This window comes from Diabrotica virgifera, chromosome 1, assembly GCF_917563875.1.
Source record: "Diabrotica virgifera virgifera chromosome 1, PGI_DIABVI_V3a".
In the NCBI taxonomy this organism is placed as follows: domain Eukaryota; kingdom Metazoa; phylum Arthropoda; class Insecta; order Coleoptera; family Chrysomelidae; genus Diabrotica; species Diabrotica virgifera.
The window spans coordinates 252,143,350-252,157,001 of record NC_065443.1 but is presented as its reverse complement, the minus strand read 5'-3'; the positions used below and the strand labels follow the sequence as shown (position 1 = coordinate 252,157,001).

Here is a 13,652-nt window from a genome sequence, read left to right as displayed (position 1 = left end):
ATAAAATTCTTAATTGTATGCCAGAAAATGACCAATAACTACCACTTAAAACCTATCAAATTTCATTTGCATATCTCATCCGGTTTTAGAGCAATAAATAAATCGTCAGTTTGTAAGAAAAAATTCAACATCCCGTATCTCGGAAACGAAGCATTTGCAAACATATGTCTATAAAGCAAACGGTTATTATTTTTTCATGCAGAATTACCCCTTAAAGTTTGTCGCACTTATTTAGAAACATCCTGTATTGATGAAAAATGTTGCTAGTTGTTAAAGTACCTAACTTTTTTATTATCCAACATACGCGAATGAATCAAAAAGCAAAATGTTAAGATAGCTTAAGGTTACAGTTGAGTTTTAATTTAAATATTTTATATACGCTAGAATATTCCACAGGGTGTTCCAAACTTTCGAGGAAAAAACACACTATCATTGTTACACCCGGTATACAATGACATTTATCTGTTTAGCAACAATATTATTACATCGATATTCTTGAAGAATAAAGCTATAACATATTAAAAAAATCACTAAAATCGGACAAGAGGTTTAGGAAATATGAGACAATAAAATGTCCCATTTTTAAGGTGGTGTGTTAATTTTGACGCTTAGTGTATATCATGTAGGGTTTATTATGAATAATACAGGGTGTAATTTTGAAATTATAAAGTGCGGAAACCACTTATGGAATAAAGTGGTTTATGCCCTTATTTTAGAAAATTATAAAAAAAACATTGAGACGTCAACTTTTAAATTCAAATATGCGCTTTTTAAACATAATTTTAAATATACAGGATGATTCACCCAATCCTAGCCTAATCCGTAAGCTTTATGTTTAATGGAACACCCTGTATATTTTTATAATCTTAAAAGCTACTTCACAAACGGATTATTAACGGGTCTATTATGAATAATACAGGGTGAAAATTTGAAATTATAAAGTGTGGAAACCACTTATGGAATGAAATTGTTTGTGTCCTTATTTTAGAAAATTATAAAACACGTTGAGACATGTCAACTATTAAATTTAAATGTGCGCTTCTTAAACATAGTTTTAAATATACAGAGTCATTCACGTAAGTATGACACCATCTTTATTTTTAATGGAACACCCTTTTTTATATCATTATGATTTTGAAAGCCTCTTAATAATCTGATCCTAACAAACTGTATTGTATAGGGTCTATTATGAATAATATAAGGTGAAACTTTGAAATTATATGTACAATTTTTGTCAAGAAATAAATACCAAACTCAATACATTGATACTTAGTTAATTTTTAAACAAAATAGGTACCATTATTTTTGAAGTGTGATAAATTATAAATTTCAAAATTTCACCTTGTATTATTCATAATAGACTCATAATATACTTTTTTGAGATGAGGTTGTTAAGGATTTCTAATAACATAAAAATAGACAGACTGCTTCTTTAAAAATAAAAGATGCTGGACTATGCTGGACTTGGGTGAATCACACTGTACATTTAGTAAACACTGATGGTCAAACTTATACTATATTAAAATCATTATTTACGCAAAAAATTGAAATTTAAATATAAGGAAGAAAGCAAGTACAAGTTGTACTTGCCAACAAATTATTTGATATTACAGTAAAACCTTGATACAATGGACCTCTATTTAATGGACTTCAGATATAACGTACAAAAAATCCGGTCAAATGTAAAAAAAAATAAAAACGTTCTGTTAATATTATACATGCTTAACCTGTCACATACCAAGATACACTGAATACCAACGGAGTCCCCGTGGACCCCAAACGCTACGTAGTTTGAGGGTAGTATCTACAAACTGGAGTTGTATTTTTTGCCAAAAATTACATCATTTATCTTAATACACTGGCATTAACCTCATCTTCGTCGAGCCAGTCGGCTTCTTCAGCAGATCTTTCACTGCAGCGCAAAATGCCGAGAAGCTGATTTGACCTTTTGGCAGCAAGTCATTGTAGTCATACTCTACTTTCACAACGTTCTTGTTCAATGCAGGTAACACCTATGCATATGTATTTTCTTTTCTTGAGTTCTGAACAACATTACGATTAATTTTATTTAGGGTTATATAGAATGAGATTTTCATAATTTTTTTAGCAAAGAAAGGGGCTAACTTTATTTTGAGCGTAACTCACTTAGTTTTGATGCTAGAAACTTTTATAAAAAATAAAAATAAAGCTATAATTAAAAAAAATATAATTTTAGTTTTTCTCGAAAATTGTTTCATTTTTTGCTTACTTCACATTTAATTATTCGATTTGGAAGTTGATGAACAAGAACGTATTTTTCATGAGCTACAACTTTGCTTTTACTGGGTTTATAGACTTCATTAACACATTCGTGTCATAGCTGATTACAAATGTGGTAATTCACAGCTGTAATTTCTTCTTTTAGCCCGATCAAAGAACAATCTGACCTCAAAAAAAAAGGAATGATGAAAATTTGGGAACAGGTAGTTGAAATTGTCTATTATTTTATAAAAAAAAAGTTTACAATTCTACACCGCCTCCATTTTACAAAAATAGGGAAATAAGGGATGGTTTTTCATTAAAAGTGCTGTATTTCGGAAAATAAAGCAATAATAAAAAAAAATTTATTTCAAAATCATTAGGGTACTTTTATCCTAACATTTTGACTAAAAACTTTGTTTGCATCTTGATTCGTTTCTAATCTATAGCCCTTTTTAAAGTACTTAACAGGGGTGCTTATTTGAATTGCGCGCACAACAAAAATGTCACATTTTTAAATTAACTAATTTTTAAATCGATAATTTGGGGCATTTATCAAACATTAAAATGTACGATAATGCCTTTAGAAAAATATCAATTTTAACGTGAATATATTTTCATTGTGAATTACAAATTATTTAATTTAGAAAAATATGTTTTAAAATATATTAATACAAGTTTTGAGAGCAACATATATATTTTTTGTCACAAAAATTTATATAATCATTTAAATTAAAATTCCTTTTAGATTTACGTTTTAAGATGGCTAATTAACATTTAAATTTAAAATTATACATTACTTTAAAGGATAAAAATTTGTATGGCATAAAAAAAATGATATTTTTTTGATTTTTATTTTAAGTCAATTTTCAATCAATAATATCTTTGTTGAAAATTCATAAAAAACTTTAAAAATATGCTTATACGTACTTGGAAATGTACTCTTTCAAAAGCGGTATCTATTTTTCTTATGCATAGAATACTTTTTAAATAAGGCTCACTTGTTATAAACAACTACAAAAAATGTCATGTTTTAATAAAATCGATGCCATTCTTTTCTGAAAGCCTTTTTTAAATGAAAATATGGGAACATATTAAAAAAGGCTTGATTACATATATACACAACACGCCTATTGCAAAGGTAAAATATATGGGGCACGTAAAGACAGGTGAAAAAGTTGCTTAAAAGAGAAAACGGCGCGCTTCCTAAACACAGTAGACAAACAACCTAAAAATTAGAGCTATGTTCATGCTGTAATGTTTTGTCTTCGGCTGTCAAAGTTTTTGAATTTATAACTTATTATCAATAAAAGTGATCTGTTTGTTAGAAAATAATTGTGTAAATATTTACAATGCGTGCGAACAATGAAACAAATAATAATAATTCTTGTTTTATTTGTGAAAAACATTTAGAATGTGATAACGAAGAAGTTGTAATTGTCAAACGTGGAATTGAAACATTAAAAAGTGTAAGTTTAGGAAGAAAAGATGATAGACAGAAAATGCTTTTGGACTGTGATGAAATTAAAGTGCATAAAGGATGTAGACAAAAATATGTATTAAAAAGAGGAGAAAAGTTTTCAGTAGCTGACAAGAGACCCAAAATTATGATTTTACAGTTGATTCTATTATAAATGAAGTTGATTCAGACACAAATTTTACATCATACGAAGATGCAAATGAACTTTGAATAATTTAGATTGATTAATTAAATGTAAACAGTGATGATCCATTATCCATTTCGATATACAATAAACGATTTTTCATTGCACCTTTTATCATTTTACTACCGCATGCTCATTTGATCCTTTATAACTTAGGGAGGCAACATCAGCGCGCGAAAAACGCGTTCCAAGATGCAACTTTAATTTTGAATATTTTGTCGAGATATCTGGCACACATATTCGCAATATAGTAAAGAATTGTGGTACAGAGCCCAATTTAACGACGTTCTACACCTTCGGCAAAGAATTAAGGATTTGCATGAACTTTTAGTATGTTATAGTTTACTTCAAAAAACTAAGACTTGATTTTTTAAAAATTGTTTTACCGTGCCGTTTAATTACTATTAAGGGTCAAAGTTAAGTTTTAACATGGGCTCTTATGGGAATTCTTAAAAAGTTAATAACTTTTGACCCAAATTTACGATTTTTAATTATTTGTGCTTAAATTAAAGGTTTTTTTGTAAGGAATAACATATTAAAAAATGAGGATTTTTTACCGTACCATTTATTTTTAATTTATTTATTATAATTAATTCCGTAATTTATTCTGTAATTTCCGTAATTTATTATAATTTATTTTTATAAAGTATTCAATACTGAAACATATGATTTGAGTATTCTGCTATAAATGCATTGTTACCAACTTTCGCTTGCATATAAGTTTCCCCCCTCTTTCCTCTGAGAGGCATACCCCGCAACGAAGGTGTAGAACGTCGTTAAGAAACATGTTAGTATGTAGAAATTACTCTAAAATTAAATTAAATATACAAAACGAGTCTGTGCCGCCTTTAAGAAGAACAAAAAAAAACACTTTCTTCAAATAAACTTTTTTATCCCATGTCTAGATTTTGTGTCACAATGGAATTACTAAAAAACGATTATCTATAACAAGAAATTGAACTTGACTGACATGGCAATATTTAGCGCGCCTATGAGTATAATAATTATTGTTATCAAAATACTGTGCCTTTGTTTCTGATAGTATAGTCGTATAGTGTCACTGACACTGTAGTACTGCCGACACACTGTTGCCACACTGTTGAAAGTTCGGAGAACTATCGAAAAAAAAATATTGATGACTCGCTGATGTAGCCTCTTAATAGAGTACATTTATTTTTAATTAAGTTAATTTAATTTTTAACTGAAATTTAGAAAACCTTATAAATATTTAGTAAAAGAAATATTTTTTTAAGAAATTTTGAAATATTTTCATTTTATTTGTTTATATTGAAATAATTAACTTAAAAATACAAGTACATTAAAATTATAGTTTTTCAAATTATTAACTTAATTCAAAAAGAAAATAATATAGGATACATGCACGCGCATGTAATTCGTTCAGGTAAGTACATACTTACAAGGAAAACCAAAGTTTTCAGTTCTTTTTTCAAAAATTAAAAAAAAATTTCCAAAATTTTTCCACTGGCCGTAAATTTTTTTTGAAAAATTTTGGAAAATCTTAACCTCAAGCCCTTAATAGATCTGTAAAGAGTGTGTTCACCAATTTTCAGATTAATTGATACAAAACTAACCGAATAAGACCGTTTTAAAAATTCTTGGTTTTCAACCCTTATTAAAAATAGGCTATATCTCATAAAATAATCGAGATCTAAAAACAATTTTAAGACCAATTTTTAAGGTTAAATAACTCTGATGACTATTTTATTTTTCAGTGTTACATTTTTTTTATTATTTCATTATTTTTAAAATACAGCGCTTTTAATGAAAAACCAACCCTTATTTCCCTCTTTCTGTAAAATAGAGGCGGTTTAGAATTGTAAACTTTTTCTTATATAATAATAGACAATTTCAACTACCTGTTCCCAAATTTTCATCCTTTTTTTTAATTTTTTTGAGGTTTTTGTAAAGTTTTGTGTTCCTTGATCGGGCTATTTTGGGTAACAAGTAAATCTATGTGTATTATTGATCAACAAATGTTTATATCCATTTATGTTTTATATGGTTTTTTGGTGTTTTTAAACATGTACTACCGGTGGTACAAGACGGCTGTGACATAAGTTTGTGGCTCAAGGATGTCATGTACTACTATTGGCCACTATGTAAAAGGTAAGTTTATTGCTAATTATCTCTCCATAATTATCAATAGCAATCAAAATATAATTGCCTAAATCAAATAAAATTGCAAATATTTCTAAATTCTAATATTTTATTAGTTCTTTCAAAATAATGCAATAATAAATACAAAAATGATCTGACTTATAAACAAATGTACCACAGCTCTTGTACTACCTTTACATACAGCTGTAATTTGTTTTCTAGGGTTTCGCTACATCCATAGAGTTTTCAAATATGATTAAATATAAAGTGCACTGTGTACCACATGTGGTACAGGACGGTACAAACGTTTTAACACACCTATTTTTTTGATAAAATATTTCGATGGCTTAGTGTGAAAACATTGTATCTCATTTTTTTCGAAAATGACATTTTGGTGGTTTTAGTTTGAAAACCTTGTATCTCACGATTTACAACTGTTAGAAAAAATCCAAATACACTAGAATATCTTCTACAGACGAAAAAAGAAACCTCGTATATCAATTGCTCTCTTGATTTAGTGTGAATACCACGTATATTTATAACCAAGAATTTGGTACTTAATTTGGAGTGTTTGTTTGAGAGATTCGACTTGCAGAAATGTTTTTTGGGAACAACAAAAGGTAGTCCGGCATATAGAAACATTTTATGAACCTTAAATCAAAAGATTTGTATTGTATCAACCTAGTATTTGGAGGTGTGCAATAAGCTATGAAAAATGAAAACCTAGTAAATAAGAGATGGAAAACACGTATATCAAGATATTCGAGGTTATCATAGTTACTTGGGCAAAGGCTCTATATACTGCAAGGATATTTACGTGTTTTTCATAGTTAATATTTTTATTTCCAATTTAATAGCAACATTTAACATTTTTAGCTCTGGGCCAATATCACATATTTGTCTCAATGTGCTCGAATTAAAAATATGTAACGTAATTTTTCTTTTTAGGTTATATTATGCAGAAAATCAGTTTCAAATCCTGTAAAATTGTAATTTAATGAGATACGAGGTTTTCACACTAAGCCATCGATTTGCTTTTTGAGTTATTTGCAAAAAACCGCCAGAAAATGTGATTTTTTGCTAAAAAATACACATTTTCACTCACAAAATATTAACTTAGTAAAAGCAACCAACGGTATAAGTTCAACTTTGAGCTGGAGGGTAAGTAGAACCTAAAACCAAATTTTCATGCAATTCCTAGTTGACCCTGAAAATTACACCCTACTCTGTCATTTACTGGGCTATAAGTAGATACTTAAATTGTAATTATCTCTTATAAATATATTCTTTTTCTCATAGACATCTTTCAGTGCGTCACCGTTTTTCGATTTCTTTCTAACGCATTAAATTGTATGTGACAGAAAAAAGGCACATCTGTAATTACAGACATTTGTTGTTGATAGATGGCGCAATAATCGAAAAAAAAATATTTACGAATTATATAATATATCCACGAATATAATCTGTACAATTTATAAGACTATACAAATCAAAGAAAATACCATTTTATAAATGCAATAAACACAATTGATTTGTTTTTATGCCAAATTGCAAATAAAATGTGACAACTGTCAGATTTAATTAAAATGTCATGATAGAATAAATGTTATAAATGTGTATATCACGGACTTACCTTTTTTTCTTTCATTTGTGACGCACTGAAAAATGCCCATGAAAAGGACTTTACCACTAAATTATATTTAAAATCAAATTTAGACAAAATACATTAACAAAACTTATAAAAATATTTCACACAGCATATTACTTTATTACATAATACATATCATTTGTGTCTTTCTAATATTTCGTAACCCCAAAATCACAATTGTTCAGGAGACAAGAAAAACTATTGCAATGGGGATACAAGCTATAAGAGTCCCTAATAATATACCTAAGTAATGAAGTATGGCTTACAAGGTTTTTTTAACATGCGAGTTTAGTTTTACATTATACAAATCTGCAAAAAACGCATTTTTCAATTTTTCTGGGTTATGAGGTATTAGAAGGGGGACATCCATAAACTACGTCGTTTAAAAGGGGGAGGGGGACTTTGCTTATTATGACGGTATACGGCAGGGGGGGCATGAATGCACATCCAACGCCGTAATGTTCACGAATATAAAAAATATACCCTATTTTAGAATTAAAAAGAATTAGTATATTACTTTTATCCCATACTTTTCATTTCGTTTTTATCACTCACAGCCTTAATAATATCGCTAGCAGTTTTGTACAGATTAACAAACAATAAAACATTGTTCTATGTCTTTAAACAAACACTGCTATACAGAACAACGTCTGGAAGCAATAAATATTAAACTGTTCATTTATTTACTGAATACTCTGTCCTCTGTGTCTGTGTAAAACAATTCTACAATAATGAATATAAATAAAATATTCTATTCTATTTAGTTAGTACATTGTATTTTTATACTTAATAAAAGAAATGGCATTGAAATCAAAACAAAATAAGTATCAAGATTTATATGATGCAGTTAAGAAAGCATAGGAACTCCGATAATAGTGTTGTCTTTTGTCCCAATAAAATAATTAGTTGTACAGTAGACTCCCGTAAGTTCGCCCACCTCAGGACCGGATCCTAGGCCGAACTTAAAAGTGGCCGAACTAACCGATGCTTATCTAAAAAATGTCCATTTATTGTTTGTATGGATCTAGCAAAAACAAAACACTTGTACATTAAGTAGAAGACAACACAGAGGAATACATATTTAATACATATGAAAAGATAGACCGTTACAAAAATACTATAAAACAATACTTACAGAACTCTAGGCCTAATAAAATTTAAAAATATTATTGCACATTGGTGGTTTGGCTTCTTAATGCAATGTGTGACTCAGTGGCGGCTCGTGGTAATTTAAAATGGGTGTTCAATTAAGGAATATAATTATAGAAACAGTGAATAAAAGCCGCGGGAATTGCGGCACAGGCGAAAAATTTTTGGGAATCCTTTTTTTAACTATGTCATCTAGCATGCTAGTTCTTTTTGCTGATCTTGAAAAAAGGCGGAAATGCATGTAAATTGGCAAAAAAGTTGGCTACATTTGCATGAACACAAACACATTTCTGCAATATCAAATTGATGTGCATAACAATGTACATAAAATGAGTAAGGAAAATCTTTTCTTATTATTCTTTGAACGCCACCTTCCCTGATTTACGGAAATATTTAGCAGTTCCAACTCTTTTTTAATTTCTGTGGCTATGTCTCTGGAACTATGTGAAACAGGTTCTAAAAATTTCCAAAAACGTTCGTAAATTTGGCCATTGATGGGTAGAAACATCAATAGTTTCATCACACTGGATGGATACAAACCGTGCCTCTGAAACCTGTTTTTTAATCTCGTCCTGGCAAACAGTTAGAATAGCATCTATGTAATATGTAATTTTGAACTGACTTTGACGTACTTTTAAAAACAGTATTTCCCTCCAAATGTTTATGTGATAAATGTTAAATGTTTTTCTGATACAAGATCAATGAGGCCCCTGTATATTCCTGGATTTAGGCTTTCTGATGACTCGTCATGTCCCCTCAAAGCTATTTCGAAGAAATAAAATGCCACAAAATTTTACGCAATCGACAAGACGGGATAAAATTAATGTAACGATTTTTTTTAACTTGGTCGTTAAAGTCTTTTATCGATTTCCTATACCCAGAATCTAATAATTGGTGAACATCAATATTGCCAATATCTGAGAGTTGCAATTCATTTTTTAAATGGATTTGAGAAGATCCGTGTTTTTTAATTTTTGTCGATAAATGAGATAAATCCGCCCGTTTTTGTCCACTCTGAAGAAATAGTTTCATTTTTCGAAAATACGAAACATGGAAAACAAAACAAAGAATTTAGTTTATCACACCCGCACAACCACGAAGTTTTTTTTATATTGTTCAGCTTTAAAGCAACGTTTAAACTTTTTGTTTTTTATAGCACATTGCACATTCTTGTACCAAGTTTATCTCCGGCCGAGGTGGACCATTCTTTTTTATAAGAAGTCGATTTTCAAAACTATTTGCATTTTCTTTTATAAAATCCACTGAATAAGGCTCCATCATAAAACTATTAATATTGTATTTAAGATTTAATCGTATTTAGCTAGAACCCACAACAGAAAATTCCAAACTATGAACCGAAACGTGCCAAAACGCTTCACTGGCCTCTGGGTGCACTGCACAAATTCTTGCTGTTTTATATAGGCGAAATGCTTTTTCACCGATTTTAAGATTTCTCTTTCTAACTATAGGGTAGGTTACTAGTGTCTGGTTCAATTTGAATTCTGCACCCGAGCATAAGTCATCTGCACTTACCAAGTGCATCCAGCGGCGTAGAGCAAATAAATATGATTAATAAATAAAGTTATATTTTAATGATTCTATGAGATTAAAAAAAATATTTTAATGATATTTTAATATTTATGAGATTTAAAAAAACTGTATTTTAATGAACTTTTATTGGGTGTTCACTGCACAAGTGAACCAATGGAGAAACCGCCCCTGGTGTGACTAATGCTCAGAGAGCCGGCCGGAATAAGCAGACTGAACTAACCGAGGCTGTACTTACGGGAGTCTACTGTACAGTGAATTGAGAGAAAAAAGTATGCGGATATTAACCTTTCCGTGGCCGTGTGGTGCAACTTGGTTACTCCAGATGCGGTTTTGTCTTTATAACTTTTCAAAATATTTTTATTTTTTTTTTATCCCTCCAGGTAATCTTAGAAAATATATTACTAAATCGTTTTTTTTTATAAAAATTATCAAATATAATTTAAAGTTTATACTAAAATTGAAATTAACTCCTTGGGGCACACAGTGCCAGATACCCCTGCCAGAGACATTCAACAATATACAAGTTGAAGATGCAGCTTTTGTGCCAGGGCACGTGATAGAAAGACTTAAATATCATGTAGTACATGCAGAAAACCAATTTGTACCATACATCGAGAAGAAAGTAAAACATTTTTATGCCCTGACTGTAAAAATCAGGAATAAAATCAAATTGTAATTACAGGTAAAAATAAAAAAAATTTAAATCTTTTTAATAATAAAAACAAATTATTTCAGTTACTAGTGCCTTATTATATAACTTTCCAAACAATAATGTAAAATTTAAATGAATTATTAAAGCATTTTAGTGGGGTAACATAGTTGCCCCGCACAACCTGCAGCGTTATAATAAGTACATTTTTGTGAAAGTATTGAAAACACAAGTTTTCAGTGTTATAATAGTTTACTTAAAGTTAGATTTAACCTACAATGAAGTAAAAACTTCTTACTAGGGCAGTCCGATAAGTACTTAGCCTCTCCGCCAGATGGCGCCACTATCGCAAATGAAGTGTACTGTCATTTAATCCATTCTCGTAGACGGCTTAAGGGAACTTGCACATTTTTTTTATTACATAATAATGTTCAGTTTTGTATAAAAATGAGATTTCTAAAATTTCACACTTCAAAAACTGATAATAACTTAGAAGTACAAATTTAAAGTCTTCGGTATCTTAAAATAGGTCAAACAGCCTGTGACGTCACTCAGTTTAACTATATGGTTCCGTTTATGGTCATAATTAGGTATATTCTTCTTCTTCTTCTTTAGTTTATTGGCCTCCACCTATTTTGGTATAGCTCGTCGCGAAATAAAGGAAAAATATTTATATTCTATTAACATTTATCGTATGTCATTGTAATAATATATACCAGTTTGTTGACATTGGAGTTTGATATAGTTATTGAAGAAAAGGAAAGAAGGTTTACTATGGAAAATAAAATAATTTTGTAAAAGTACAGTTTTCTGTGAATAGTTCAAACGATCAAAACACTTGTAACGTCAAATAAATGTATTTTCTACTGACGTTTATAACGTCTAATTTAAAATTCTGTTTACTTTGTTGGAAAAATGTAAATGTACAAACGAATGACGTCACGACGCGTTTTAGGCCACCTGTTTTAATTTGAATTTTTAACCGCCTTTGGGGGCCAAACGAAAGACCTACAAAAATTTTTTATCTTTGATACATGTTTTAAATTATGTTCTGTTGTGATTTATAACATTTTTTTCGAATTTAAAAATTTATGCAAGTTCCGTATTGTCAAAATTTCAGCCAAATCGAAATTATAGAATTGTATATTTTAGTATTAAGTTTTTATAGCATGGTTCCGGAAAGGTTAATGAGCTACATAGTAGCTGATTTGGATACATTCGTAAATAAACTTTGAGAGCTAACTTTAAAAAATCCAGAAATAACATGGAATTTTTAAAAAAATCACTAAAAAGGGGGGTCATGAGTTGCAATTGCGACGTCGGTATAGGGGGGTCAACTGTAAACGACGCTCGGAAGGGGGGGACGGTATTAAAAACTCCAAAATTTTTACGACGTAGTTTATGGATGTTCCGGAAGGACAAAGACGATTTAATATGGGAGGACTTATTTATTGTTACTAACCTCTTTCAGTTTTCTGGTATTCTTGAAATTGGATAAGTTTATTTCCATGATGTACTATTTGCGTATTTATGGGATATTCCATTAAGTGTAAATAGTCATTAGCGTCCTGTGTACTGTGGGGCGTACTAGATTTCTCCTGCTCCTGAATTTCACATTTAAAATCATCTAAGTCAGTATACTCTATTTCTATTTTACACGTTTCCTCGCTAACTTCTTGCTTTACTTCCATTTGAGTACACTTGATTTTATGTATTTCAATAATAATTTTACACTTAAAAAGTGAAATCACTATAATTAATTAATTAAAAATTACGAGAAGCGAGAAGCTAAAATTAGCTCCCTCCCACATCACTGTAATTAACCCAGTGCAGTGATGCCACATGCCACATCCAACCCAATCAAGCGATCAAGCACTTATGACATATGACATATGTCTATGTGACATGTGACATATATATTATGCCTCCTCTACACATCGACGGACGCGTCTGCAAATGTATATCACGTCGTCAGACGCATCTGCAACACACCCGCACCCGATACTTGTCGGTTTTTCCAACACAGATCATGATACTAAATAACAAGATCGAGTATCGAGTCCATTTTCAAGGTCGCGGTAAAGTTCCAATGAGATGGTTCCCTTCGTACTCCAATCAGAGGTTTGTTCCAACATGAACTTTTGGACGATCCAGAAACCGTCACGGAACTACTTGTACCGCTTGTTGTGCGCATGTTCGTAACCGTATCGCCCAGTTATCGTCCGATGACGGTAATCCAATGATAAAAACCAAAGACGTATGCCGTAGATATATTAATATTATGTGATACATGACAGAAGCTCGAAACAAATGACAATCAATGAAAAACCCTATTGCCCAATTACTGAAATGGTCATCACGAAACCGTCACTAAAAGATCACAATTCTTGTTGGACCAGTGGGAAGGACGATCCGAGGACGATCATATTTTTGTTGGAACGGATTTTGTTTACTGCGCAGGAGCGTTACCGTTTCGTGACGGTTCTCGGTCGTGTTGGAACAAACCTCAGAGTAAACATATAAATCAAAAATGAATAATCAAGAATGAATAATTCAATTTCGTTGCAACACGAAACTACAGCAGCATCATTATAGTGTTCATATATATAGTCCAATCTATAGTCCAATCAGAGAG

The 13,652-nt window shown here is 30.5% G+C and overlaps 1 protein-coding gene across 2 annotated transcripts in view; it reads right to left on the bottom strand.

The window, feature by feature from the left end:
• The window catches only part of LOC114335028 (zinc finger protein 664-like), a 102,787-nt gene extending 89,793 nt beyond the window's left edge, over window positions 1-12,994 (bottom strand). Inside the window, exon 1 of one of the 2 annotated variants that reach the window (XM_050648721.1) lies at window positions 12,480-12,994. In XM_050648721.1, coding sequence (XP_050504678.1) covers window positions 12,480-12,708 — 229 coding nt within the window. In that variant the 5' untranslated portion in view covers window positions 12,709-12,994. The remainder of the gene's footprint in view (window positions 1-12,479) is intronic. The other variant, XM_028285184.2, reaches the window with a different exon arrangement.
• Window positions 12,995-13,652: the final 658 nt, after the last annotated feature.